The sequence below is a fragment of the Sardina pilchardus genome, chromosome 3 (genome assembly GCF_963854185.1).
Source record: "Sardina pilchardus chromosome 3, fSarPil1.1, whole genome shotgun sequence".
Taxonomy (NCBI): Eukaryota; Metazoa; Chordata; class Actinopteri; order Clupeiformes; family Clupeidae; genus Sardina; species Sardina pilchardus.
The window spans coordinates 11,462,950-11,486,782 of NC_084996.1; the positions used below are offsets into that span (position 1 = coordinate 11,462,950).

Here is a 23,833-nt window from a genome sequence, read left to right on the forward strand (position 1 = left end):
AGACCCCGGTTTCGGAGGTTTTTGAACTATCCGACGTCATTGTCGTGAGCGGGACTGGACAGCTCTTTGGGAAGTGCAGTGGTGGCCGTGGAGACGACTCTCGCCAGACCTCTGCACCTTTGTACGGTAGGTAATTATTGTGTCAGCTTTCATAAACTATTACTCACACATTCGTTAGCAATTCAGTTAAAAGGTGCATGTGTGGACACGGTGACGAACATCCTGCGGTCTAGGTAAAAGGCTAACGTTAGCTAGTTAGCCAGCTCGAGCTCTGACGGCGCATGTGGTTCTGCCAAAATATTTGTGCTTGTTTGCTAACTAAGCCCAGTGTAATTGTGCTCCCTATTTGTTCTCTGTAGCACAGTCTTCAATAATTTCCGTATGGTCACACGATTATACCTGAATGGTAACAAGACTGCTCTCCTAGGCCAGACTTGTTACTTAATAACGTTAATGTTTTTAAGTTGCCTAACGTTAGCTTACCGGGTGGTTATACTTGGTGACATTGGGATGGAATAAGCTGAATATTGCTCCTCTTTTTGTGAAATTTAACGTTGATGTTTAAATTCTCACGTTCAGACCTGGCTTTAATCTCCATCTAAACAACTTTGTTCTTAACTAGACTCATTAGTGAGCTATTTAAAGGATCAGGGATTGGTTGTTCGGGTCAGAGCGTCTGGCAAATAACAGGTTTTCACAAATCGAGTTAAAGTAGTTTATTGTCATGTCATGTAAGACCATAACAAATGCAGATATTTAAGCCACATGATTTTACCAAGCCTGGCATTGTGACTTAGGCGAGGAGAACCTAACTTCAGAATATAGTTAACTCATGCATGCATGCATATTATTATTGGTAATTTGTGCAATTAATGTTACAGCAATACTCTCTTTCTATGATCTTTGGTCAAGCTTTTCTGATTAGGACGTTCACAACATTCACCGTTATGTGCATCTAGTAAACATGTCCTGAGTGATGAATAGTAGCATAAATATAGTGATGGGAGCATTTCAGTGTACACAAATGATGTTCCTTTTGCTATGATTCATCATGTTTTTCAAGTCATCTGTTCTAAAGAGGAATATTGCTGTATAGGTATTGAAATCAATTAAATGTAATCCACCGGACTTAACAAACAGATTTGTTGCAGGTATCGTCATGGCTACAGACGATGTGGCGCAGTTGGCTGACTCCTTGGCCAAGACACAGGTGGTAGTAGGAGAACTCAGCTATAAAGGGAAAGGGCTGAAACTAGACAATGCAGAATCTGGTGAGCTGGACGAATGTTTTAAGAACTTGTATGCAATGATGATTATTCAAGTTTATTCCATTCATCGCCTAAATGAGCCTTAAATCATGAAGATGATTACAGTATAAGTGCATACAATGTGGGTGTACATCACAGAATGCATCAGATGTTTGCATTTGGGTCAAGTTGACACTTCCTAGTGTGAAGAGATCAATTCAATTTCTGTGTTCCGCTGTGTTGCACATCCCCAGTGCCATGTGAAGGTGTTCATCAAATACTTTTGCATGTTTGTATTTGACAGTGCTAACTGAATTTCTCTTTCCTCCTCCCTCTCTTCCTCTGTCCCTTCTCTCTCTCTCTCTCTCTCTCTCTCTCAAACTCCAGTTGAGGATATTGTCAAAGAAATAAAGGAGTTCCAGGGGCTCCAGGCTCTTCGGCTGGAGGGAAACACGATTGGGGTGGAAGCTGCACAGGCCATTGCCAAAGCCTTGGAGGACAAGAGTGACTTGCAGGTACAGGCAATCTGTAATTCTTTTGAGAGGTTGTTGATATTTGAACTCAAAAGACAATCAAATTACACCCCTCCCTTTCATGCTCCTAAAGCAACACGTTGAATAGAACACTGTATGGTTCAACCTGAACAAAGTTTTCCCTCCCTCAATTTCCAGACCCAGGACTGAACAAACACATAATACCTGTGTACGACGTTTATCATTTTCCCCCCACAAGTGGAACGCTAAATGACTGTGGAGGAACTTAGTAGAAATGAGTCCTTTTGCCTTTACTTTGTGGACTCAACAATTTAGCTGACACCATATTGCATCTACATCGACATTGTATGTTGAATATATCTACATTGTATGTGGAAATTGTGCTCAGGCAATATAGCATTATCCTGCCTGCATGGCATAGCATTACTTTTCTCTCGATCCTGACCTTATTCCCCCTATATTTACAGTACTGTTACTGGAGTGACATGTTCACGGGCCGGCTGCGTCCAGAGATCCCTCCTGCCCTGGTGAGTTCTCAGTGCGCACATCCAAGGCCTAGGTGTCAATAGTTGGCTCCCTTCCCATCAAGTGAAGACTAAAATGTTGAACTATACAATGACAAAGAAGCTTGACAGAAAACAGTGGTGAAAAGAGTCCATTACAACAAGAAATATTCTCGTTCTTGTTATTCCCAGAATTCCCTGGGAGCAGCCATCATGACATCTGGTGCCCATCTCCGAGTCCTGGACCTGAGTGATAATGCCTTTGGGCCGGATGGGGTCAAGGGTATTGAGAAGCTGCTCAAAAGCTCTGCTTGCCACACACTTCAGGAGCTACGCCTGAACAACTGTGGCATGGGCATCGGTGGTGGAAAGGTGGGTCAAGTGTTTTTCATGGATGTCATGCAGGAAGTTGCAGCAAGTTATTCTTGCACACAAGTCAGAATATTTATTATACTTTGAGTATTTATTTGACCTTTAGTTGACCTTCATTTGACCTATGTACCTTGAGAAGATTGAGTAATTTGAAACTGTCCCACCAGATCCTGGCAGCCGCCTTGACGGAGTGCCACAAGCAGTCTACTGCACAGGGCGCCCCCCTCAGGCTGAAGGTGTTCATTGCAGGCAGGAACCGCCTTGAGAACGATGCAGCTACAGCACTTGCCCAGGCCTTCCAGGTGCTCATTATTACATTTCATGATTTGCCAGCTCACCTAGTGGTGGGTGAAATTCTTATTTGCTCTGAAGAAACATATACTGATGCAATGCTTTTGTGTCCTTAGCTGATGGGTAGTCTGGAGGAGATCCATATGCCCCAGAATGGCATCAATCACCCAGGCATCACAGCCCTGGCCAATGCCCTGCAGCACAATCCTCAGCTCCGTGTCGTCAACCTCAATGACAACACCTTCACCAAAAAAGGAGCTATCGCTATGGCACAGGTATGACCTGGAGACTATAGTATTATTGTGATGAGTTGAATGCCTTGTGAAGAATCTCTCATATTTGAATGAACTGTAGTGAGCAAGTCCTAAGGACCTTTTCCAAGTTTTGACTTTATGATGTTTAAAGAAAAAAAGAAAGGACAGCTTTGTAACATGGAAATGGGGTCAAAAACAATGTTGACATTTTCATTTGTTACCTTTTGGCTCAAACCGGTTGACGATGGGCAATTTATACTGCTTTTATACTTCTACTGTAGGATCAGTTGGTGCCTATAATCATTTCTCGACTCCACAGGCACTGAAAGATCTGCGCAATGTGCAAGTGATCAACTTTGGGGACTGCCTGGTGCGCTCTGAAGGAGCTATGGCCATTGCTGACATTCTTGTGGATGGCCTGCCTATTCTCAAGGTATATGAGAGCACCTAGTACCTGATTTTCTTGTATTTTGCTTAATCTTGCATATGTTAGTTTTGAAATACATAAGTCCTGTTTAAATCATATTCCTGTGGAATATCTGGGTACAGTTTTGTGTCTGTCTGTGTGTGTGTGTCTTGGTGTCTTTATACTAACTTCTGTGTCTCTGTATTCTGCTCTCAGGAGCTGAACTTGTCGTTTGGCGAGATCACTGAGGACGGTGCATTGGTTGTGGCTCGGGCGTTGGAGCACAAGACACATCTGGAGAAAGTCGATCTCAATGGTACAAAGCAAAAATGTAAAACCTTAGACATACAAGCATGTTTAAGTTTGACCACTTTTTACTAGTTGCGAGCTTACATTTATGTGAGCTAGCATGATCTTCTCAGCTCAGTCTCATGGCATGGCATGGAATTATTTGAATAGCATATTTTAAAAACATTTTTACAACAGTTACTCATCCTAAAGAAATGTAATTAAGGATGCAGTGTAGTGTGCATTTGAGTGATCAAATGTAAACAAGGTAACTGGCTGGTTTGAATGTCTTTAGCCTGCTTCAGACAACTCTTTTGTGCTTGATGACATACAGAAGTTCTATAATGTACATTACATGTCCATGTTTCTGCCCCAGTTATCGGTCAGCTGAATTAAGTTCTGTGCTGCTATGTTTTTTATTAGGAACACTTTAAAAAAATCAGGCAGTGTTAAACACATTAGGTTCTCTTACCATGTTCTTAGGAAACTCTCTGGGTGAAGAAGGTTGCAACAGTCTGAAGGAGGCGATGGAGAGCATGAACATGGGAGATCTGTTGGGATCTCTCAGGTACGGCACGGCCATCAGATAAACGGCCTCATTTCCCCTCTCACCTTTGACCCTAACCACTGATCTCCTGTCTGACCCACTTCACATGGTGCTAACCGAGTTGCGCCCTTGTGTTTGCAGTGACGATGAGGGAGAACCTGAGGACGACGAGGAAGAGGATGATGAAGACGAGGAGGATGAGGATGAAGGAGAGGAAGATGCTGAAGAGGAAGATGATGAAGAAGAAGAGGAAGAGAACAGAGTCAACCAGGTCAGCTGTCTATGGGGATTCTTGACTTGGATGCATCATTCATAATCCATGCTCTGATTGTTAGCTAAAGGCTTTAGCTGTTGAGCTACCTGATCATGTGATCCTAACCACTGATTTTCAACTAGCAGTTGTAGTTGAAGCCTGTGACCTGTGCACTCAGAAAAGTGGTTTTGTTTTGACAGCAAGTAAAGTCAGCCGGTCCAATCAGAGCGCTCTATCTGTGTACCGAGTCCTAAAGCCCGCCTTAGCATGGTGACAACAGAGCTGCGCTACAGCGAGATAGCAGCAGAACAACAATAGAGAACAACGAAGATGGAGGAGGCTAACGAAGCGCGCTCGTTTGAATCGGCTTTGTCATCGACTGGAAGAGTTAGACTTGCACTCAAGCACTCAAGCTATTCGTTTTAAAGAAGGATGTATTTGCCACTTTGCCAACCGGCTACGATTGGTCACAAGTGCTAGCCTATTACGTGCAGAGGCAGTTTGAAAGACAACGATTCAGCCCACCCACAGGCTTCAGCTCTGTGAATGGTCAGACTCCAGACTATACATTTAATGTATAGTTTGGCTTGCCAGGCTAGGTTAGAGGCTGAGTTGTAAGACAAACTGAAGTCGTTGAAGAGAAGGAAAACTAAATGTATTTTTCCAACTCTGAGAACTGGTAGTCACCATAGCTTTAGACAAATCCGACTAGCTTGTACGGTAACTCATATGAGGTCAGTGAACATTAAGTCTTTAAAAAAAAAAAAACTGTGTCCCCTTCAGATGACCCCTCCACCGTCGGAGCCCCGTCCTCCCGATGTCTCCTCCTTCCTGAGTTTCCCATCTCCGGACAAGCTACTGCGATTGGGTGCCAAGCGAGCACTGCTCATCGAGCAGCAGGTACGGGCCCAGGGCAGAGAGTGCACTGCTCCCTGACTAGTTTAGTTGCCATACGTAGCACACCAGACACAAGAGGTCAAATATATAGACCCCAGGCCTATTTTTATTGGGAAGATATAAGCCTACTGATTTCGCTGGGGACTCTACAAGGTAGGAACATTTCTCAGGCAAAAGTAGAGTATGCAAGTGTTTTTGTCAATGTTTGCATATTTAGGTAGGCCATGTGTGAGAGTGCTATCCCCTGTGAAGGAGTAAGATTCATTCAGCCATTCTGCTATAATTTGATGGTTTCCAAAAAAATCTATAATATGCCCACTGTTGGCCTATTACAAACATGGGAAGGGAAGGACAATCTGACTGCTGTATGGAATCATATGTGGCCGTTGTCTCCTCAGGTGGATGTGGACGATGCCTGTAAGACAGCCGAGGCCTTCCTGAAAATCTCCTCAGTTTACAAAGACCAGGATGAGGAAGTGAAAACAGCGGTCCTGGACAGTGTCGGTGAGGGTCTCCCTCTATTACAGTCACATCCATACACACACCTACTCCAAAATGCTGTGAATCGTTTCAGAGCAATTTGAGTTCACACCATGTAGATTTGCGAATGGCCTACTGAGCTCATGTCTGTGTTTGTTGTTCCAGACGCCGTTCTCAGGAAAGCCTTCTCCAGCTCCTCCTTCAGTACCTTCACCTTCATCTCCTCATTGCTCATCATGCTGGGACTGTTGAAGGTAAGTCCAAGCTCTCTCCCCGTCAGCCACACTTACAGGTACACCGTGTTTGTTAGGTATGCTGATTGATTAATCCCTGTCCCTGATCAGTTATTAGTTGTATCAGTCTTAAATTGACCACACTGAATGATTGAAACTTGTTTAATTGGGGGCACCCACCATTACAGTGATCAAATACATAGAGGTGGACATCCCGGTTCAGAGAGTAAGGCCCTGTTCACACATACACGGATATGTTGACAAGCAGAGACTTCATTTGTGCCTTTCATATACACACGAACGGTGATTTCGCCTCTGAATATGATTCTTTCTTAAAAATCCGGCATAAGTGGAGATTTAGGAAAACTCTCGTTTCGCAAATGAATGTGAACTGAGAAAAACGAAGAAAAACAGGGGATCTACGCGCCTTCTCGGCACCCAACGTCATGTATGTGGGAGTACTTGCATCTACGCAAAAAGTGCGACCAATGTTTACATTTTCATTTGGCTATGGTGATCATGGATGCATCCAGAATAGCAGTCGCAAAATGTTGGTGCCAACCCTTTTCGTTTGTTTTTGCATTTGCAAATACAGTTGTAATGAAACAGAGGAAGTGATTCATTGATGTTGTTGCTATTTTTGGGATTCTGATTGGCTAACGAGGGCTCGAGCTTCTTGTTACACTACTACTTACAGGTTTGGCATGTTCTTGATGGCACATACATGGGTTAATGTCAGCAAAAACTTTTCTGAAAACTGACAAGTGTGCACAATGTTATTTTTGAAAATCGGAGGGAAGGAATTATTAGTTTATCAAAATACCTGTGTATGTGTGAACGTAGCCTAAAAGTCCTGCCAAGTATTTGATCCAACCATTTAGTAAATCAGCTAATCCTAATTAGCAGCCAGGTAGATCAGATTATTAGTGATATCACCTGTGTTAAGTGCACAGGTAGAAAGAATATATGGCAAGACCTTTTCTTTCTGGACCCTGGGATGTCCACCTCTGCAAATACATTGCTAGATTTGGCTATACACTGTAACCAAAATGAGTGTACTGTATACCGATTTTGCAAAATCTCTTCAGCTATGGGATTAATACAGGGGGCAGTTAATATGGTATTAATATGCTTTTGTTTCTTTTAACTTGCATTAAGCACTGTCCTTCGGTTTATACACAATGTGGCTAATGACTGAGATTAATCCGTGCTCTCTGTCTGTCTCATCTCAGAGTGAAGAGAAGGTGAAGCCAATGCGGGTGGTGGCAGGCCATCTGCAGGCTATTGAGCATGCTGTGCAACAGGACTATTTCCCCCAGGAACACATCGGTGTGCTAGATGCCTTCATGTCACGGTAATTTAAGTGGCAGTCCCGTTCTCCGTAGTCAAAGCACTTCAAAAGTTATCTGTGTGGCTGGAAACTAGTGTTTGGCTGGAAACTAGTTTCACTTAGTTTTTTGGGAAGAAGTTGAACTATGTAATTTACGTGTTTACAGAAACATGTCTTGATTTTAATCAAATATACAAATCTGTGTCATTTACAAGCCTTACAGAATCGCTTTTATTGTCATTGTACATAAAAATACAGTGAAATTTGAAATGACCAGCTTTTGAACGTTTGAAAACTAAAATATCTATTTGAATTTTTGTATTTTTCAAATGCATGAAAATGTATGGCATCAATGGCATCATGTTTTGTATCGTCCCTGTAGACACACACAGGCCTGCGAGTCATGTGCTGGAGCCCGGGACAGTCTGAAGTCCACCCTGCAGAGGATCAGGCCATAGTGCTCGACGTCGTTGTGCTCCATGTCTCCCACAGACTGACTTACATGGACCTCACCCATAACACTCCCACACACCCAGACCCCCCCCCCCCCCCCCCTGCCCTACTCCCCGCCCTGACCCACCGCCCTCTTCCCCTACCGCCCCCCTGCCCTACCGCCTCTCCCTCTGGTACCCCAGCCACACCATGATGATGAGCAGGGACAAGCAGGATGTCCAGAAACCCAAGGCTCCTGTACCAGCAGGTCATATCACGGGACACTATGCCAGACAGGACTGATCAGAGTTCACCTTTCAACGGACTCTTTTTGTGACTGAAAACTGAGACAACAAGCATGCAGTTATTGGAGGCACTTTTTTTTAAAAAAAGAGAAAAAAATACATTGATGGACAAAAAAAACAAAACAATAATTTTTAGAAAATCAATAGTTATGAGAATACTTATGGAATAAAGAATATTTAAACACTTGATTATGGTAATAAGAATAATAAGCAAGAAGGGATAAGCAGTGTTTTCATTTTGCACTTACAATTGCTCACTACATTTGTCCAAAAATGAAAATGCTTGTTTACTGATGGGTGAACCTAGAATTAAAAATGTCCATTTCAGTTTGGATATCTAAACCTCACTCAACCCTCGTGGTATTTGCACTTAAGGGACAGATGCTTACTGGTTTTATTATTCACAAGTTACTTAGTTATGTTCATAACAGTGCTCCCTCACAATCACCTCAAGATAAGCTTGCCTATTGAAAACAGTGTCAGCTATTCAAATCAGGGTTTTGAAAAATAAAAGATACTCTCTAGAAAAGGCACAAGTTTCCCCATAGCTATTATCCAGATGTATGTAAGAATGTTATTATGAAGCTGAATGGTCTCTGTCTAGAGTGAATTCATGTAATTGTTCAAGTACAGTCAGCTTGTTTTGGATAAGTACTCTGATCCAGTGCCCAGCTGAAGTAGCCATGGTCACTTTACATGACCGGGCCGTGTGAATATGTAGTTTAGTCAAAGTGGTCAGCCTCAGTCAATGGATTAGCCATTTATTTTCTTCACAATACCAACAGTCTCCTGTTGTAAAGAGAGCAACAGTGCGCCTTTGTGCGCAAACCTGATGCATTTCACTCCTCTGCTATAGAAGATAGCGAGTGTCCTTGCCATTCTAGGAATGGAGTGCATGTGTCAATTGTGCAAACTTCTTGTTTAATTTTTGACAAAATTACACAGCCTTTAGGCCTATATTTTCTTTAACATTTCAGAAAACATTCCCGAAATTTCGATTTGATGTAGACTATTGGAGGTCTTTCTCTTAAAGTTAAGGAATCAAGGATTTGTTCTCAGACCTTTAAACGGCAGGGAAATGTGTGGCCCAAGTGCTAATTCAAAAAGCGCTGACGGGGGGACCAGGGGTCAGGACAAAAGAATGTAACAAAGGTGTGCTTAAAGACTTCTGTCTGTTTAAACTGGTCTAATGTTTCGGCCAGACCAGTCGAATAAAATAACCAACCACTGACCGCATCGTACACTGATGCGTGATCATAGTGGAATTGCCAATACACTCTGGATTTATTTGAATGGTCACTTGGGATTAGGTCGACATTACTTTAATGTAAAAGGTAAGTCGTTTTTTTGTGGCGAGCAGTATGGCTACATAATTGATAAGCATTACATTTAGACAAGCACTTTGGTATTTGTTCGGCATGGATGCGCGCACGCCTCATTGTGCCCGATTCTATAACTGCAAATCTCGCATTCATGTAAAAGTGGTTTGTCCCCGCCAAATACATAGATGTGGTCTTCAATATTTGGATTCAACCAATGGCGAGCCGCTGTTTTGCTGCTGCTGATGACAGTCTCACCATCGTTTTCGGGAAAATGCGTGCGCCCGTGCAGCTGTGACCTGAGGAAACTCACTGTTGCCTGCATCGGCAAAAATCTAACTAAGGTTCCCCCCACAATAGACGAGGTAAGTTTTAACTAAGATAATATCCGAAACTAGGGGTGTTGCGTGATATCTTGAGTTTTATGTAAGTATAATTGGGCCCTCAGATAATGGTGATGGTCACATTGGGTTACATTGGTTCAGGAACCAATGATTAGCCTACTGTATAATGACATGTCACAACAGACTGCTTGTATTGCAAAAATGAATTCCTCTCAAAATGTATAGGAAAGTGTGTCCATAAGCTATGAATGAAATGCATATTTTACTGTTTACCAGAATATCAGCACTCATGTTCATTTGTCATTTAACTGAATTCAAAACACTCTCTCCCCTTAATTGATCTGCACACACATCATGCCCACAACATAAATGCAGATAACTGTGAAGCTGGACCTTAGGAAGAATGACTTGCAAGAGTTACCCAGAGGGTCCTTCAAGCACACGCCCTACCTCACTCACCTCAACCTGCAGAGCTCCAACATCCGGTCAGTGCGGGAGGGGGCATTCCGAGGCCTTGGACGCCTTGTCTATCTCAACCTGGCGCATAATAACATTGATGTCCTGTACCAGGTTGGTAACACTCCTGACTATTGTAAATCATCATCCTCTTTGTTGTTTTGCATTTGCATTTTGTGCTGTATAAATAAACTTGCATTGCCTTTCCTGATTTGTGAAGTGAACATCACACTACCTCCATAAATACAACGAAGTTTGCAGTATTTCTGTATGAAATGGTCATTGTGCATGCACTCAAAACAGAGGTTCAAAACATTGCAGTAACATTATTCTCATGTCCAATCCACAAAAAGAATTGTGTTCAGTTACAACTGCACTGTCTATTACTGACTAGTTTATTATCAACTCAGCCCTGTCTCCCCATCTCACTGTATTACATTCTTTATTACTTGCACCAACAGGAGTCCTTTGATGGCCTCTTGTCCCTGAAGCAGCTCCTGATTGACCACAACCGCGTGGAGGAGGTCCAGCCAGGGGCCTTCACCCAGATGAGTTCCCTCAACCTGCTCTCGCTTACACACAACCGGCTGGTCTATTTGCCCAACATGGCCTTCCAGGGCCTACTGAACATCCAGTGGATGAAACTTAGCCACAACTCCCTCAACAACCTGGCCACGGAGGCCTTCGCCAGCCTCTTTACCCTCACACGCCTCAGTCTGGACCACAACGAACTGCAGTTTTTCCCCACGCAGACAATGACCCGGTAGGCTAGATAGGCTGAGGGCCAGGCTTATTGTCATTTAATGATATTGAAAGTTAACAGATGAATCATAGGTGTTCGACTTTTGGCAATTCAGTTTAGTTTCTGAATTTTCAATCAATAGCCAATACAGAACATTGTGAAAACAAGTTTTTGGTGCAGCGTTGATTTAGAATACAATAATTACTCTGTCTAACAACCGAAACACTAACAATATTGTCAAATTTATGTGCAGACTGGTTGAGGTTACCCACCTGGAGATGAGCTACAACCCAATGATCTATATGGGAGAGGAGACTGTGTCCATGCCCAAACTCACACACCTCTACTTGGACCACATGTCCCTGCAGGACCTCTCAGACACCGCCCTCATCCACGCGCCCCTCCTCTCCCATCTGGACCTCAGCCACAACCAGCTCCGCTCTCTGGAGCCCATCTTGGGCCCCAGAGAGCTGTCGTCCCTCAACCTCACGGCCAACCCCATCTACTGCAACTGCCACCTGCGGCCGCTGAGAGAGTGGGCCCAGGCGGGCCAGGTGAAGCTCCTGGGGCTCTGCGTTGGGCCTCCGCACCTCTCGGACGAGCCTCTCGGGGCGGTGGAGCCAGTAGACCTGCGCTGCAGGGGCAGGGAGGGCCTGACCAAAGAGGAGCTGGAGGAGGCCGAGGGAGCCGGGGCGCAGCTGTTGGCGCCGCCGCCAAAACCGAAGAAGAAGGTCGGCTGTCCAGACAACTGTGAGTGTGAGGTGAGCCTGAGAGATTTAGTAATGGTATGGAGGTGGGGGGGGGGGGGGGGGGGGGTGCTGTGGTGCAACAGGCAAAAAGTGAGCACAAGGCAACAGTGATGGCAAAGAATTGTTCCTGCCTCAAAACTCGGATTTCTGCTAAAAAGGTGTGGTCTAGAATGGGCTTGGTAGGTATTATAAGGACCATTTTGAGAGCTGTTAACACAAATAACAATGTTTTCCACTGATGATTTAAAAATGCTGTTACTAACTGTACTTAAAAATATCATCACATACGTTTATATCCTCCTAGAACATAGCGTAACAACATAATTGAATCCAAAAATGATACTGCAATGCACACTCAGTTAAATTTATCAGGGAAGGAACCTCCAAATTGAATAAGAAATCTGACAGGTTCACAACTCTAAGATGTACCCTTTGTATGCAAGTTTTTGTTTGAAAGTGACTCAGATTAGTGTGAAACCAGCTCTTTGTACTGGTGGTGATAAAGATGGAGGTAACAAAATGGTGTTGGCCAACAACTTACAGTATGTCCCTTCAAAGTATTCCTCCAACTCTTCTCTGCTTCCAGCCTGAAGCTCAGCACGCCACCTGTGAGGACAGGGGTCACACTGCAGTCCCTCAAGGCTTTCTCAAAAACACCAGCCTGCTGGACCTGAGGGACAACCACTTCCACAACGTCCCCTCCAACAGTTTCCGGGGACTTGCCAGTGTCGTCTCCCTGCACCTGGACCGGTGCAAAATCCGTGAGATTGAATCCGGGGCCTTCCGCGGTATGAAGGGTCTGCTCTACCTCTACCTGTCGGAGAACGACCTCACCTCCCTCGAGCCAGACACCTTCGCCGGGGCACCACAGATCACCTACCTCCACCTGGATGGCAACCGGCTGACGCAGTTCCCCTCGGTAGCCACGCTGGCGCCGATGCCCAGCCTGCTGGAGCTGAATCTGGAGGGCAATGCCATCACTAAGTTGGAGTCGGCCGGCATGCTCTCCTCGGTGAAGATGCTCAGGGCGTTGTACCTGGCGAACAACACCGTCGACTCAGTTGCGGCCGAAGCCCTTGACCCGGCACCGCACTTAGACAAGTTGCACTTGGAGCGCAACAAACTGACTGAGGTGCCCAGCAAAGCGCTGGGAAACGCTCCACTCCTTCGAGAGCTCCATCTGTCGGGGAATCCTATACGCTGGGTGGGCCCAAAGGCATTCATGCCTGTCGCTCAGAGCCTGCAGCGCCTGTACTTGGATGGCACTGGTCTGGCGAAGGTGGGGAATGTGATCACAGTCAAAAACCTATAAACATAAAGATATACTGACATACCACATGCCATTACACCCATAGGAACTTCAAAGACTTCTAAATTCCATAAGCATTAATATGGAATTTGTACCCCTTTTGCTGTTATTCCACTCACTTGTGGGAAGGCTTTCCACTAGACATTGGAGGGACTGTAGTATTTTTTACCTATTCAGCCAGAAAAGCATTTGTGAAGCCAGGTGCTGATGATGGCTCGCAATGTCTGTTTTAGTTCATCTCAGAAGTGTAGCGATGAAGTAGAAAAAAATATTCTTTGTGAGTGATTCTTTTGTTACGTCTTGCTTGCTTGCTTCACTGCGTATAGTTATACTTTTACTAAATTAACATGAGCAAAACTCCATATAGAGTAAATACATATGGATTTATAATGTCACAGTATCTGGGGGAGTATTGGTATGTGTCCCAAGACTTTGGTCCTTAGAGTGAATGCAGACTTTTTATATTACTCACACACATATGTCAAATTATATATAATTTACTGTTAGCATACAGTAACATTGCACTGATCTTTTTCGTTCTATTGATAGCTTCTGCTACTTTATCCATTCTGTAGATGTCTAAGGACTCCCTTGCAGGCCTGGGATCAGGAATGCTCACCTTGTCCCTGAAGGGGAATCTGCTGGAGGGCTTACCCAGTCTGAGTTCTCTCACTGGACTACAGGAAGTCAACCTGGCCGACAACCCACTGCTCTGTGACTGCGATCTCCTACTACTGCGCAAGTAAGAGGCACACACACATTGTCCCTCTTCATTTAACAACTGTGCCACAAGTGTGCCAAGTTCACAAATGCACTGTGAAGTGAATAACAAATGTAAACAATCACAAATATGAACAACAACATGTAACCTTGTGTCACGTTCTGTTCAGGTGGATGGACAATGTCAGCCTGGCGGTGTCAGCAACCTGTGGCCATCCAGTTGAGCTGCAAGGGCAAAGTGTCAAGGATGTGTCCATTTTCCAAACGTGCCCAGGAGATGAGCTGAGCCCCACCGAGCCCCCTCTGAAAGCCAAAGGTGCTGCAAAGGCCCCGAAGAAAGTCAAACCCAAGCCTTCACTGCTGAAAGGGGGCAAACCGAAGTCGTCAAAGGCCAAGCCCAAGCCTGTGGACGGTCCACAACCATCAGCACTTCCTAAACCAGCCAAGAAGAACAAGAAGTCCAAAAAGATACAGCAATGATGATGAGAGATACACGGCATCTTTCCTTTGCTACTCTCACGTAAAGACATGGAAATAACACTTTTTTTCTGTGCATTAATTGCATGTGATGTTTAAGATTGTGTTGCTATTATTACAGTTATACTGTTGTGTCTTGGTTTGAGGTAACAGTGAGAGATATGTGTAGCATCACTCAAAACCTACATTGGCCTATATACCGGTGAATATCAGTGAGCAAAGTTGATGACCATATTAAAGATAATTTGTGAAATACACATTTATGACTGGGCTGGTTATCAGGTACAATCATGCAATCAATCATGGAACATGGATCTGAGGCCAAACCTAATCCATTCCAATCCTTAACGTTCCATCTAATATGTAATTACTAAGCACATTATTTGAGTAAGCACATAGGAATAAGAAGTGACTGTACATTATGTAAACTTTCATAGTACACAAAAAACATTACAAACTCTTTTGGAGAACTGTCAAGATATGTAATCCCAATTCAAGTACATGATTATGGTTATGGGATTCAGCAGATGCTTTTGTCCAAATTGAGATAGCAGGGAGCAGATTCAGTAAGTGTCCTACTGGCCAAGGTGAGAGATTTGAATTGAATTCTGCCCACTTTGAGGAATGGAGAGTAACTGGAGTTATGTGTCCTCTTTGGCTGATTAAAGACCGATCTTACTACACAAGCAGGCAGACCAGCTGAATTGCAATAGTCTAATTTGGAAATAACCATGGCCTGTACAAGTGGTTGTGTGGAAAATATAATATAATACATTATAATGTGATTGAATATATAATGGAATATACAGTAGAGCACTTAGTGGAAATATAATACCTATGACCGCTAGGTGTCACCCTCGCGGCTTTGCACAAAACCAAAAAGGAAATCACAGTAGAAGCTACGAATACTGACCTGTGTACTTCACAGAAAGTCACGATATTGTTATTTACGTAAAGGACACAGAAACGACAAAAGCACAATGCATACTGTAATCTTTCAGACATATATTTCTACAAGTGTTTAAAAAAAAAAACATGACCAAGAAATATTTTTTTCACAGTTCTGCTTGACAGTAGCGTGTGGTTCTATGGTGTAATGGTTAGCACTCTGGACTCTGAATCCAGCGATCCGAGTTCAAATCTCGGTAGAACCTAACATTTTCTGATTCTGAAGATCCGACGAAGGTTAACGGGAAACTAACAAAAAATCTCACAATCTCGGAAATAAGAGAAAAATGTGGAAATGTGTATTACATGAGACAACGTCAGCCTGGTCTATTTTGTAGGGATGAATTCCACCGAAGCAGACTAATGCCTAGAAGCCATGCTAGAAGCAGCTAGAAGCAGCTAGAAGCAGAACATTGATATTGCGCATGCTCTAGCGCCGCCGTGATAGCATCATAGACCGTAAAATAGCATAGGCTTTAGAAACATGGCGGCTGCAATGGATGTTGATACTCCCAGCGGAACAAATAGTGGAGCTAGCAAAAAACGCTTTGAAGTTAAAAAGGTAATGTTTACATATTCTGTATATCAAGATTACTCCAGTCATTGTATGATCTGTTGAACCGTTTGTTTTGCTTCATTGTTTCGTGTTCATTGTCGTTAGCCTGCTAGTTAACTTAGCTAGAGAGGGAGTGAATGCGCATTTCCATTGGCTAACGTTAGCCAACATTGTTAGCTGATACAAGGAAGACGATGATATTTTCACTCAGGTTTGGCATTTCTAATAAGTGGTATTGTTAGTATGATTGCGAACAAAATCGTCTAGACCAGGGAGACTTGATCGGTTATCCACCGATATCTTGGGCAGGTAACTTTTGTGTAGCAATTGCTAGCATAGCCACCCTAGCCATATTGAGCGTGTACATAGATGTCAAGTTAACTATGGGACAGCTAGTTGACTAACGTAACGTTTGATGAAATTTCGACACATGTAAGATAATCGTTAACACTAAACGTCTAAGCAACTAAGAACTCACCCAGACATTTTCCCAGTATACGGCTTATTTATATATACCGGCAAATAGTGTCTTGTCTTCTAATTTACTGGATGAAGTGATGATGCAAATTCCCCAGTCAAGTATAACCTTTTACTGTCTATGTATATAACAGTGGTTACTTTTTTTTCTTTTTTCTCCCCAGTGGAACGCCGTTGCACTTTGGGCATGGGACATTGTAGTAGACAACTGTGCTATTTGCAGGAATCACATCATGGATCTCTGTAAGTACGAGGGTTGGGAGGTCAAGTGGTTTAACTTTTTAACGAAGGCTAGAGATTGGCTCATGTGTGACATACTGACACATTTATCTATTGCAGGCATTGAGTGCCAGGCGAATCAGGCCTCGGCGACATCAGAAGAGTGCACAGTAGCGTGGGGTGTCTGCAATGTAAGAATTAATCTCTTATTTATCCCTTTCAGCTACACACATGCCCAGATTACGAATACATAATTGAGTAATTGCAATGTGTTAAAAGAAAAATAATTAATGCTATTCGTTTACACTTTTATCAGATTATTCTGAGTTGATTGTATTTGATTTTGAAAAAACTTTGCTGTGACCTGAATCCTGGTTACATTACAGGTCTCATCATCTTTTGTAGTTAGGCAAGTCTTTGTTACGTTTGGTTTGTCCTTCCCCCTACTTTTAAATACCATATAAACCAAAAATAGATATATGGTATGAGTTTGTCACTCTACAGCTAAGGGTGTCACCATTAAAACCACTAAAATGATCTGATGGAATACCAATTAGGCAATATTAAATTAAAAGAAATAATGCCATACTGCTCTCATGCTGTAGACCAGTCTACTGACTGTATTGAAGCCATGCCCAACCAGGGCAACAGTGCTGCCCCTCTCAACCATGCTACCACATAGTTCCATCCATTCTCTGAACTAGCAGTCAGTTAGCACAAGTCTTTGTCAATCTATAGCCTTGTATATAGTGAGTTGTGAGGGGTTTCAAAATTAATTTTAGCCATGTGATTCATGTAAGCTTCAAAAAGGTTACAGGTTGATTAAAATACACTGGATAGTGGATACCTTGCAATATAGACACACATACAGACAGAACTGCTTTTTTTGTATTTTTGGTGAATTCAGCCATTCTACTCAGAACCAGCCTTGCGAATGGCTCTCTCCTGACCCAGAGAATCACAGATTGCTTTATGGACCATATGCACGGAAGGCTCTTAAGCCAGCTCATTTATTTCTGGTAGGGCCAGGTGTGTTACAGGTGGCATTATTGTTAGTGTAATTAGTTTCTACACCAGTGTTTCTTAACTGGTGTGTCAGGACCCAAAAGTGGGTTGTGGAACCGTTCTGGGTAGGTTGCGGAGCTTATGGTAAAAATGATCAGATCTAATATTGGACTTCTACTCTGATAGACCTAATTAAAAAGTCAGTCATTGCCATGGACATACACAATGTTTATGTGACGGGTCATGTTAGATATAATTTTAGTGGTAAATGCAAATTTACTACGGCCCTGAATATTTGAAATATAGGATATCGGATAGGATCACTTAAATTGTGGACAAAATGGGACAGAAACCCCAGTGTGTGGTGTGCAGTGATTTGCTGGCACACGGCAGCATGAAACTATCAAAACTAAAATGCTACATAGAAACAAAGCACCTCTGTCAAAGACAAACATTGCTCTTTGGCAATACATACACTGTTGGAAAGCCTGTTTAGTTCACTTTCAAGGTATGAAGCCCTTAAAAAAATGGGCAAATCTTCTCTGCCATTGCCAAACGGGTTATTCTGCTGTTGCTGTCGACTCTTGTTTTGAGCTCCTGGTACCCCCAGGTGCTGCTGATCAGGTGTCTGATCGGCATCTGATTAGCAGCACCTGTGAGCATGGGCCCTACTACTGTAAGTACAGCTACAGTCAAGTGTCTACTCCAAGAATTGACATGCCGCGTTTGACTGGTCTAGGGCAACTTCAAGCTGGTGTTCCGTAAAACCAAGTTGTGGCATTATTTGGAGTGACCCCTAGCACCATCCTCAAACTGAAGGCCGAGTTCCATATAATGGGGGATTTCAAAGACCCATTTCCTCACCCTGTCAGCACTTCAGTGTCAGGCTGTTGTGGCTGTGTATGGATCTCCCACATGCTACGCAGGCTCCTGTTTGTGAAATGAATAAATTGTTAAATTGTTATTTCATGGGTTTCATCAGGTCCCTTTCCACAGTTGTAGAAAATCAAGCACCTAGATTATGAATGCAGACTGCATGGTGCTTGATTAACCCACCTGTGGAAAAGGACCTGATGAAGCCCATGAAATTATGTCTTATTTCTTCAAACTTCAATCATCCAATCATGGGCTTATATGGGCGTAACCCATATACTCAGCTCTGCTGCTCATCCCAGGGGGTCAAGGCCGTGTTGATTAGCTTCGGCAAGTTAGCAAGCGCCATTTTCAAGTATGGCGCCTCATGGAGCATTTAGAACCAGCTCCGTGCACGAAAATCCGTGTTGGGCACGAGCTCTCATGCGCGTACATGTTGGAGGACAGGTACCTACAGCCAATCATTACTCCGTGCGACACTCCACTGGACTCAGGTGTGCGTTCCCGAGCAACTTTTTCTGCTTGTTGTTACGCGGCAAGCAAGGTATGTGCATTATCGCCACCGTCTGAACTGGAGGATGACTCTCTTTTTACAGAATGTCCAATAGAAATCAATGTAGGTCCATGCGTCATTTCCAGCTTTGGAACTTTGCGCATGGTCAGAGCCGACTGGCGCTGGATCGGAGCTCCAGTGTTCAATATAGAGCTCCCCAGTCCCGCCCCTCCTCCGAGAGAGGTGATAGTCCGGAAGTAAATTTCCCATTCATTTCTCCCATTGACTTATGGAAAAATTCGGATATAAAGAGTTTTAGACCATGCCTTAGGCTAACCAGCTACGATGTGACTCATAAGCATATAACTTATAATTTCGAGTGAAAAAATGAACAGAAAATGTAAAAAAAGCGAAAGGTACAAGACTGTGTACATATCTTAAATTCCGAGATAGAGAACTCAAATCCCAGGATGCTTTGCAAACGTAAACACATTTCCAACATTTGCAGCCTAAAGATAGTTTAACATGGTTCCATATTAATCTGAGAAAAGAAGATGATTACTTCCTACCGTTTCCATTGAGTAAATTCAACCTTCAAGATGAGAAAACCGTTATTTTTCGGAAGACCACACATCGGTCCTGATCAGCCCTGCAGCCATTTTAAGTTTTGAAGTTCCAGCGAGACGAAGCTGGACGATAGGCGCGGGAAAAGCTGAGTACAGTTTGTTTGGCATTGCCATGGCAACGGCGATCTCTACCAATCAAAGGCTCTGCTTTCACCAGTTTTACACGTTAGGGTGTCGGGTAGTGTAGTACTCTCTCGTTAAATCGTGAATAAAGCATTGTTTTCTCAAAACAAGGTTGATGCCCCCATTAACTTTTGACATCTATATGAGCAGGTATAATCGCTTAGTCACATCGTAGCTGGTTTTAAGTCTACCATGGACGGTTACGATGTTATGGCTTATTCTCCAATTGTCAATGGAGAAATTGTATTGGATTTTTACTTCCGGACTAGGCTGTGGGCGGGACTGGGGAGCTCTATGGCGTTGACGAAAATTGGCCGGATTTACTAGCCTAGCATCGGCCATTCATTTGTATGGAGGGCGGGACTTAGTCACTCTCTCCAGTTATATATAATACCTCCATGGCTCATCCCACAAGAACATGTTCTTTACAAATGAGGCACAATTTGAAAGGGAGCTAAACAGGCTTTCCAACGGTATAAGATTTATTGCCAAAAAGCATCGTTACCACAGAGAAATAATCTACCAAACACAAATTCCCTTACTTTTCGTGCTGGGTTTTTATGGGATGTGACTTTTTGTGAACATGGGTAATTGTGGGTCCCAAAGCCAGACCACAGTTAAGAACCACTAGTCTACTCAGGTGACAATTGTTATCATTGGGCAAACAAGATATTCAGTGTCGGAGAGAACGTGTAAGGTGTAGAATATAGCAGAAGATGTCGTTACAGCACAGCTGTAAAGACATCTCCACCGGACATCACCACCAGAACGACGCTCCACCGGAAATAAATTAGCCTGTCATGCATGTGGCCCTTTGTGCGGTGGGCTCTGTGCACTAGCAGTACTAATCTACTGTAGAAAGCAGATTTTTCACAATATCTGTAGTTTTCTAATCTACACAAAGTGTTTCCAAAAACATTGTAGTTTGCAATAATCCTGGCATCAGGGGTAGATGCATCTATAGAAAGGCAAGGCAAACACTACGAAGATGGACTTACACTTTTATAGAGTAACTCACTCACCGAGGTTGTAAACTCCTGTCACAGATTTGTTGCATCTATTCAATAAACCAGCTGATTCTAATTAGCACAACTCTTCAGGGGTTATGTTAAGTTGGGAACTCATTACATCATCAGTGCCGATTTTTAGTTGTCTAACTCCACAATTCACCATCACACTGTTCAGTCTTTATATTTTTAACAGTCTTTTTTATGTTTTCAATAAATAATGTTTTATCATCTGTTCAGCTTTATCTAGAAAAGAAGCTTGTGCTAGAGTTGATGCATAAACGACAATGACATTATCGTGTAAATCAATCAAGACTATGGACTGTAATCTAAACATTTATGTTTGCAGCACTTGTTTATTTATGTTTTCCTGTGTCCCCAGCATGCTTTCCATTTCCACTGCATTTCTCGTTGGTTGAAGACCAGGCAGGTCTGCCCTCTTGATAACAGAGAGTGGGAGTTCCAAAAGTAAGTCTACATATCCGTCTTGCACATATAGCATGTTGTCATCCTTACTCATTCTATACCCAAGTAACTAGTTGAGTAACTAGTTGAGTATATACTTTTGTAATGAATGAAAGGATTTTGTTATTTAGCTCATAATGTTTCTGCCCACATTGAATTAATTCAGACATGATGATGAATGTTTTTGTTCTTGAGATGTGTGTGTGTGTGTGTGTGTTTGTGTGTCTATCAGATTAATTCCATTGACGATGTGTCATCAGAACAAATATTATTAGTAGTAACACACGATTTCACTTTTTTCTCCCACCAGGTATGGACATTAGATGTGCAAGTTTGGAGCATGATTTAGGTTTGAAATGTAGACCTAGTGGCCTCGCCTTGACCATTGTAACTCTGCTTCTTGGATAGCACTCTTTTGTTTTGAAATGGGTGTACAATGTAGTAGTCCAATGAAAGTGTGTTCATCTTCTCTTTTACTGCTTCTTTTTTCATTGTTTTAGTTACATTTGCAACGATGTAAATTCCAAATAAAGCAGATTTCCTGTCCAGTACACCTTGTTTCTCAGAATTACCCTTTACATCTCGTATATTTAAAATATGTGGCAATATGACTGAATGCTTCTTACATACATCAACAGCACAGTGGTAGTATTTCTAAATGCTTATTTTCAAGAAAGGAAATGTCTTATGTCTGTCTTTGCGTGCAGGAATCTTAGGTCCTTCATGTAGGTACATAAACTTAAAGAAAACCTAGTTTCCGTTATGTAATGTATTTTTAATACATTGCAGAAGATGTATACTAGTTGCTTTTATAAATCCTTCCACACTTACCATAGAAGTACACTGCTCAAAAAAATTAAAGGAGCACTTTGAAAACGCATCAGATGCATCATGCTGGACATCTATGCTGATATGGACTGGTTAATGTGTTACGAAATGAAAGGAGGGTGTTAGATGGACCAAAACGTAATGTCCAAGAGGTGTTCTATTGCATTTAAGTCAGAGAAGTGTGGGGGACCGTCATTGGTATCAATTCCTTCATCCTCCAGGAACTGCCTGCACAATCTCGCCACATGTGGCCATCGTTGTGCGCCAGGAGAAACCCAAGGCCCACTGCACCAGTAAAGGGTCAGAACATTTCATCCCGATACCTAAGAGCAGTGAGGGTGCCATTGTCTTGCCCACAGAGGTCTGTGCATCCCTCCAAGGGGTATGCCTCCCCAGATAATCAATGAGCCACCACCAAATCGGTAATGCTGAATGATGTTGCAGGCAGCATCTTCTCCACGACATCTCCAGACCCTTTCATGTCTGTCACGTGTGCTCAGGGTGAATCTGCTCTCCAGTGAAAAGCACAGGCGCTAGTGGTGGACCTGCCAATTTTGCATTCTATGGCAAATGTCAATTGAGATCCACAGTACTGGGCAGTGAGCACAGATCCTTCTAGAGGCCATCGGGCCCACAGGCCACCTTCATAAAGTCTAGACAGTGTGGCTAGAGACATTCACACCAGTGACCTGCTGGAGGTCATTCTGTATGGCTCCAGCAGGGCTCCTACTGTTCCTCCTTGCATAAAGGAGCAGATACTGGTCCTTCTACTGGGTTAAGGACCTTCTACCACCCTGCCCTGCTCTCCTAGAGCAACTGCCTGTCTCCTGAAATCTCTTCCATGTTCCTGAGACTATGCTGGGAAACAGCAATTTTTCTTGCAATGGTATGTATTGGCGTGTCATTCTGGAGGAGTTGGACTACCTGTGCAACCTCTGTAGGCACCAGATACTGGCTTATGCTACCAGTAGTAACACTGACCCTATCCAAATGCAAAACTAGTGAAAAATCAGTCAAGAAGGATAAAGATGGAAAAATTATCACTGTTGCCACCACCTGTAAAACCATTCCTGTTTTGGTCATCTCATAGTCGGCCCTCTAGTACAGTTGTAGTAAATTTTGTTGACATCAAAGCAGGTGAACCTGATTCACAACCACCTCTGTTGCATAACTGGCCAGATCAATATCCCACAAGTGTGACTGACTTGATGCTATACCCCTATGAACTAGTGTCCCCTTAATTTTTTTGAGCCAGTGTACTATGCTAAGGATAAGGATACTATAATACAATGGCCCTATTCTGTGGCTATTATGAGTTCCAGAATACTAATGCAATTTTTACACCTTTGCTTCCATCAAGCAAGTACAATCAAGAAAATGTAAAACGGCATCATGTCTTGCCAAATCAGATCAAAGCATCTATGTAAAGATTTCTCTTTTTTTGCTTTATGTTGAGCTTGAAGAGAAGGACATGGCAATATGACAAGTTTGAATAACTAAAGGATAGGATTTAGTAAGTACTGTACAAACAGATGATGTGCATTCATACACACTGATTTCACCTCAGCCAATTAGGACTGTCGTACTGCAAAATTGTGTGTACTAGTTCAGCATGAAAACTTTATGGACTTAGATCCATAGCTCATGGTCACACGATCAAACTCAATACTATTGTTGGAGTGCTTCAACATGGTGACCTTGGGTAATGCCCATAGCCAGTCTGGCCTGCTTTGGCAAGAAGCTTTAATCCAGCAAAAGGAAAAAA

General features: G+C 43.0%; 3 protein-coding genes across 4 annotated transcripts; all 3 read left to right on the plus strand.

Annotated features, from left to right (window-relative positions):
- LOC134076651 (ran GTPase-activating protein 1-like) lies at window positions 1–8,679 on the plus strand. Of its 2 annotated transcripts, none has more exons than XM_062531802.1 (16): window positions 1–126; window positions 1,152–1,271; window positions 1,635–1,762; window positions 2,209–2,268; window positions 2,437–2,616; window positions 2,784–2,918; window positions 3,024–3,182; window positions 3,481–3,594; window positions 3,784–3,883; window positions 4,339–4,423; window positions 4,544–4,673; window positions 5,439–5,555; window positions 5,951–6,056; window positions 6,198–6,286; window positions 7,498–7,619; window positions 7,978–8,679. In XM_062531802.1, the coding sequence occupies exons 2-16, from the start codon at window positions 1,160–1,162 to the stop codon at window positions 8,051–8,053; spliced, it is 1,713 nt and encodes a 570-aa protein (XP_062387786.1). In that variant the 5' UTR covers window positions 1–126; window positions 1,152–1,159; the 3' UTR covers window positions 8,054–8,679. The 2 variants fall into 2 exon arrangements, with proteins under 2 accessions (XP_062387786.1, XP_062387787.1); XM_062531803.1 differs by having other exon boundaries at window positions 49–130.
- A 497-nt stretch (window positions 8,680–9,176) lies between these two features.
- On the plus strand, window positions 9,177–14,672 carry chadla (chondroadherin-like a). Its single transcript, XM_062531801.1, has 8 exons — window positions 9,177–9,666; window positions 9,840–10,016; window positions 10,371–10,565; window positions 10,913–11,214; window positions 11,447–11,954; window positions 12,529–13,221; window positions 13,827–13,993; window positions 14,142–14,672. The coding sequence occupies exons 2-8, from the start codon at window positions 9,840–9,842 to the stop codon at window positions 14,449–14,451; spliced, it is 2,352 nt and encodes a 783-aa protein (XP_062387785.1). The 5' UTR covers window positions 9,177–9,666; the 3' UTR covers window positions 14,452–14,672.
- Window positions 14,673–15,801: 1,129 nt separating this feature from the next.
- On the plus strand, window positions 15,802–21,791 carry rbx1 (ring-box 1, E3 ubiquitin protein ligase). Its single transcript, XM_062531805.1, has 5 exons — window positions 15,802–15,958; window positions 16,594–16,672; window positions 16,769–16,839; window positions 21,158–21,243; window positions 21,551–21,791. The coding sequence occupies exons 1-5, from the start codon at window positions 15,881–15,883 to the stop codon at window positions 21,561–21,563; spliced, it is 327 nt and encodes a 108-aa protein (XP_062387789.1). The 5' UTR covers window positions 15,802–15,880; the 3' UTR covers window positions 21,564–21,791.
- Window positions 21,792–23,833: the final 2,042 nt, after the last annotated feature.

Excerpts from the sequence above, each read along its gene's own strand:
- LOC134076651 (XM_062531802.1), top strand. The coding sequence starts at position 1,160 with ATGGCTACAGACGATGTGGCGCAGTTGGCTGACTCCTTGGCCAAGACA. Across the intron at positions 1,763-2,208 it reads AGGACAAGAGTGACTTGCAG|TACTGTTACTGGAGTGACAT; the intron begins GTACAGGCAATC and ends CTATATTTACAG. Across the intron at positions 3,183-3,480 it reads GAGCTATCGCTATGGCACAG|GCACTGAAAGATCTGCGCAA; the intron begins GTATGACCTGGA and ends TCGACTCCACAG.
- chadla (XM_062531801.1), top strand. The coding sequence starts at position 9,840 with ATGTGGTCTTCAATATTTGGATTCAACCAATGGCGAGCCGCTGTTTTG. Across the intron at positions 10,566-10,912 it reads ACATTGATGTCCTGTACCAG|GAGTCCTTTGATGGCCTCTT; the intron begins GTTGGTAACACT and ends TTGCACCAACAG. Across the intron at positions 13,222-13,826 it reads ATGGCACTGGTCTGGCGAAG|ATGTCTAAGGACTCCCTTGC; the intron begins GTGGGGAATGTG and ends TCCATTCTGTAG.
- rbx1 (XM_062531805.1), top strand. The coding sequence starts at position 15,881 with ATGGCGGCTGCAATGGATGTTGATACTCCCAGCGGAACAAATAGTGGA. Across the intron at positions 16,673-16,768 it reads GAATCACATCATGGATCTCT|GCATTGAGTGCCAGGCGAAT; the intron begins GTAAGTACGAGG and ends TATCTATTGCAG. Across the intron at positions 16,840-21,157 it reads TAGCGTGGGGTGTCTGCAAT|CATGCTTTCCATTTCCACTG; the intron begins GTAAGAATTAAT and ends CTGTGTCCCCAG.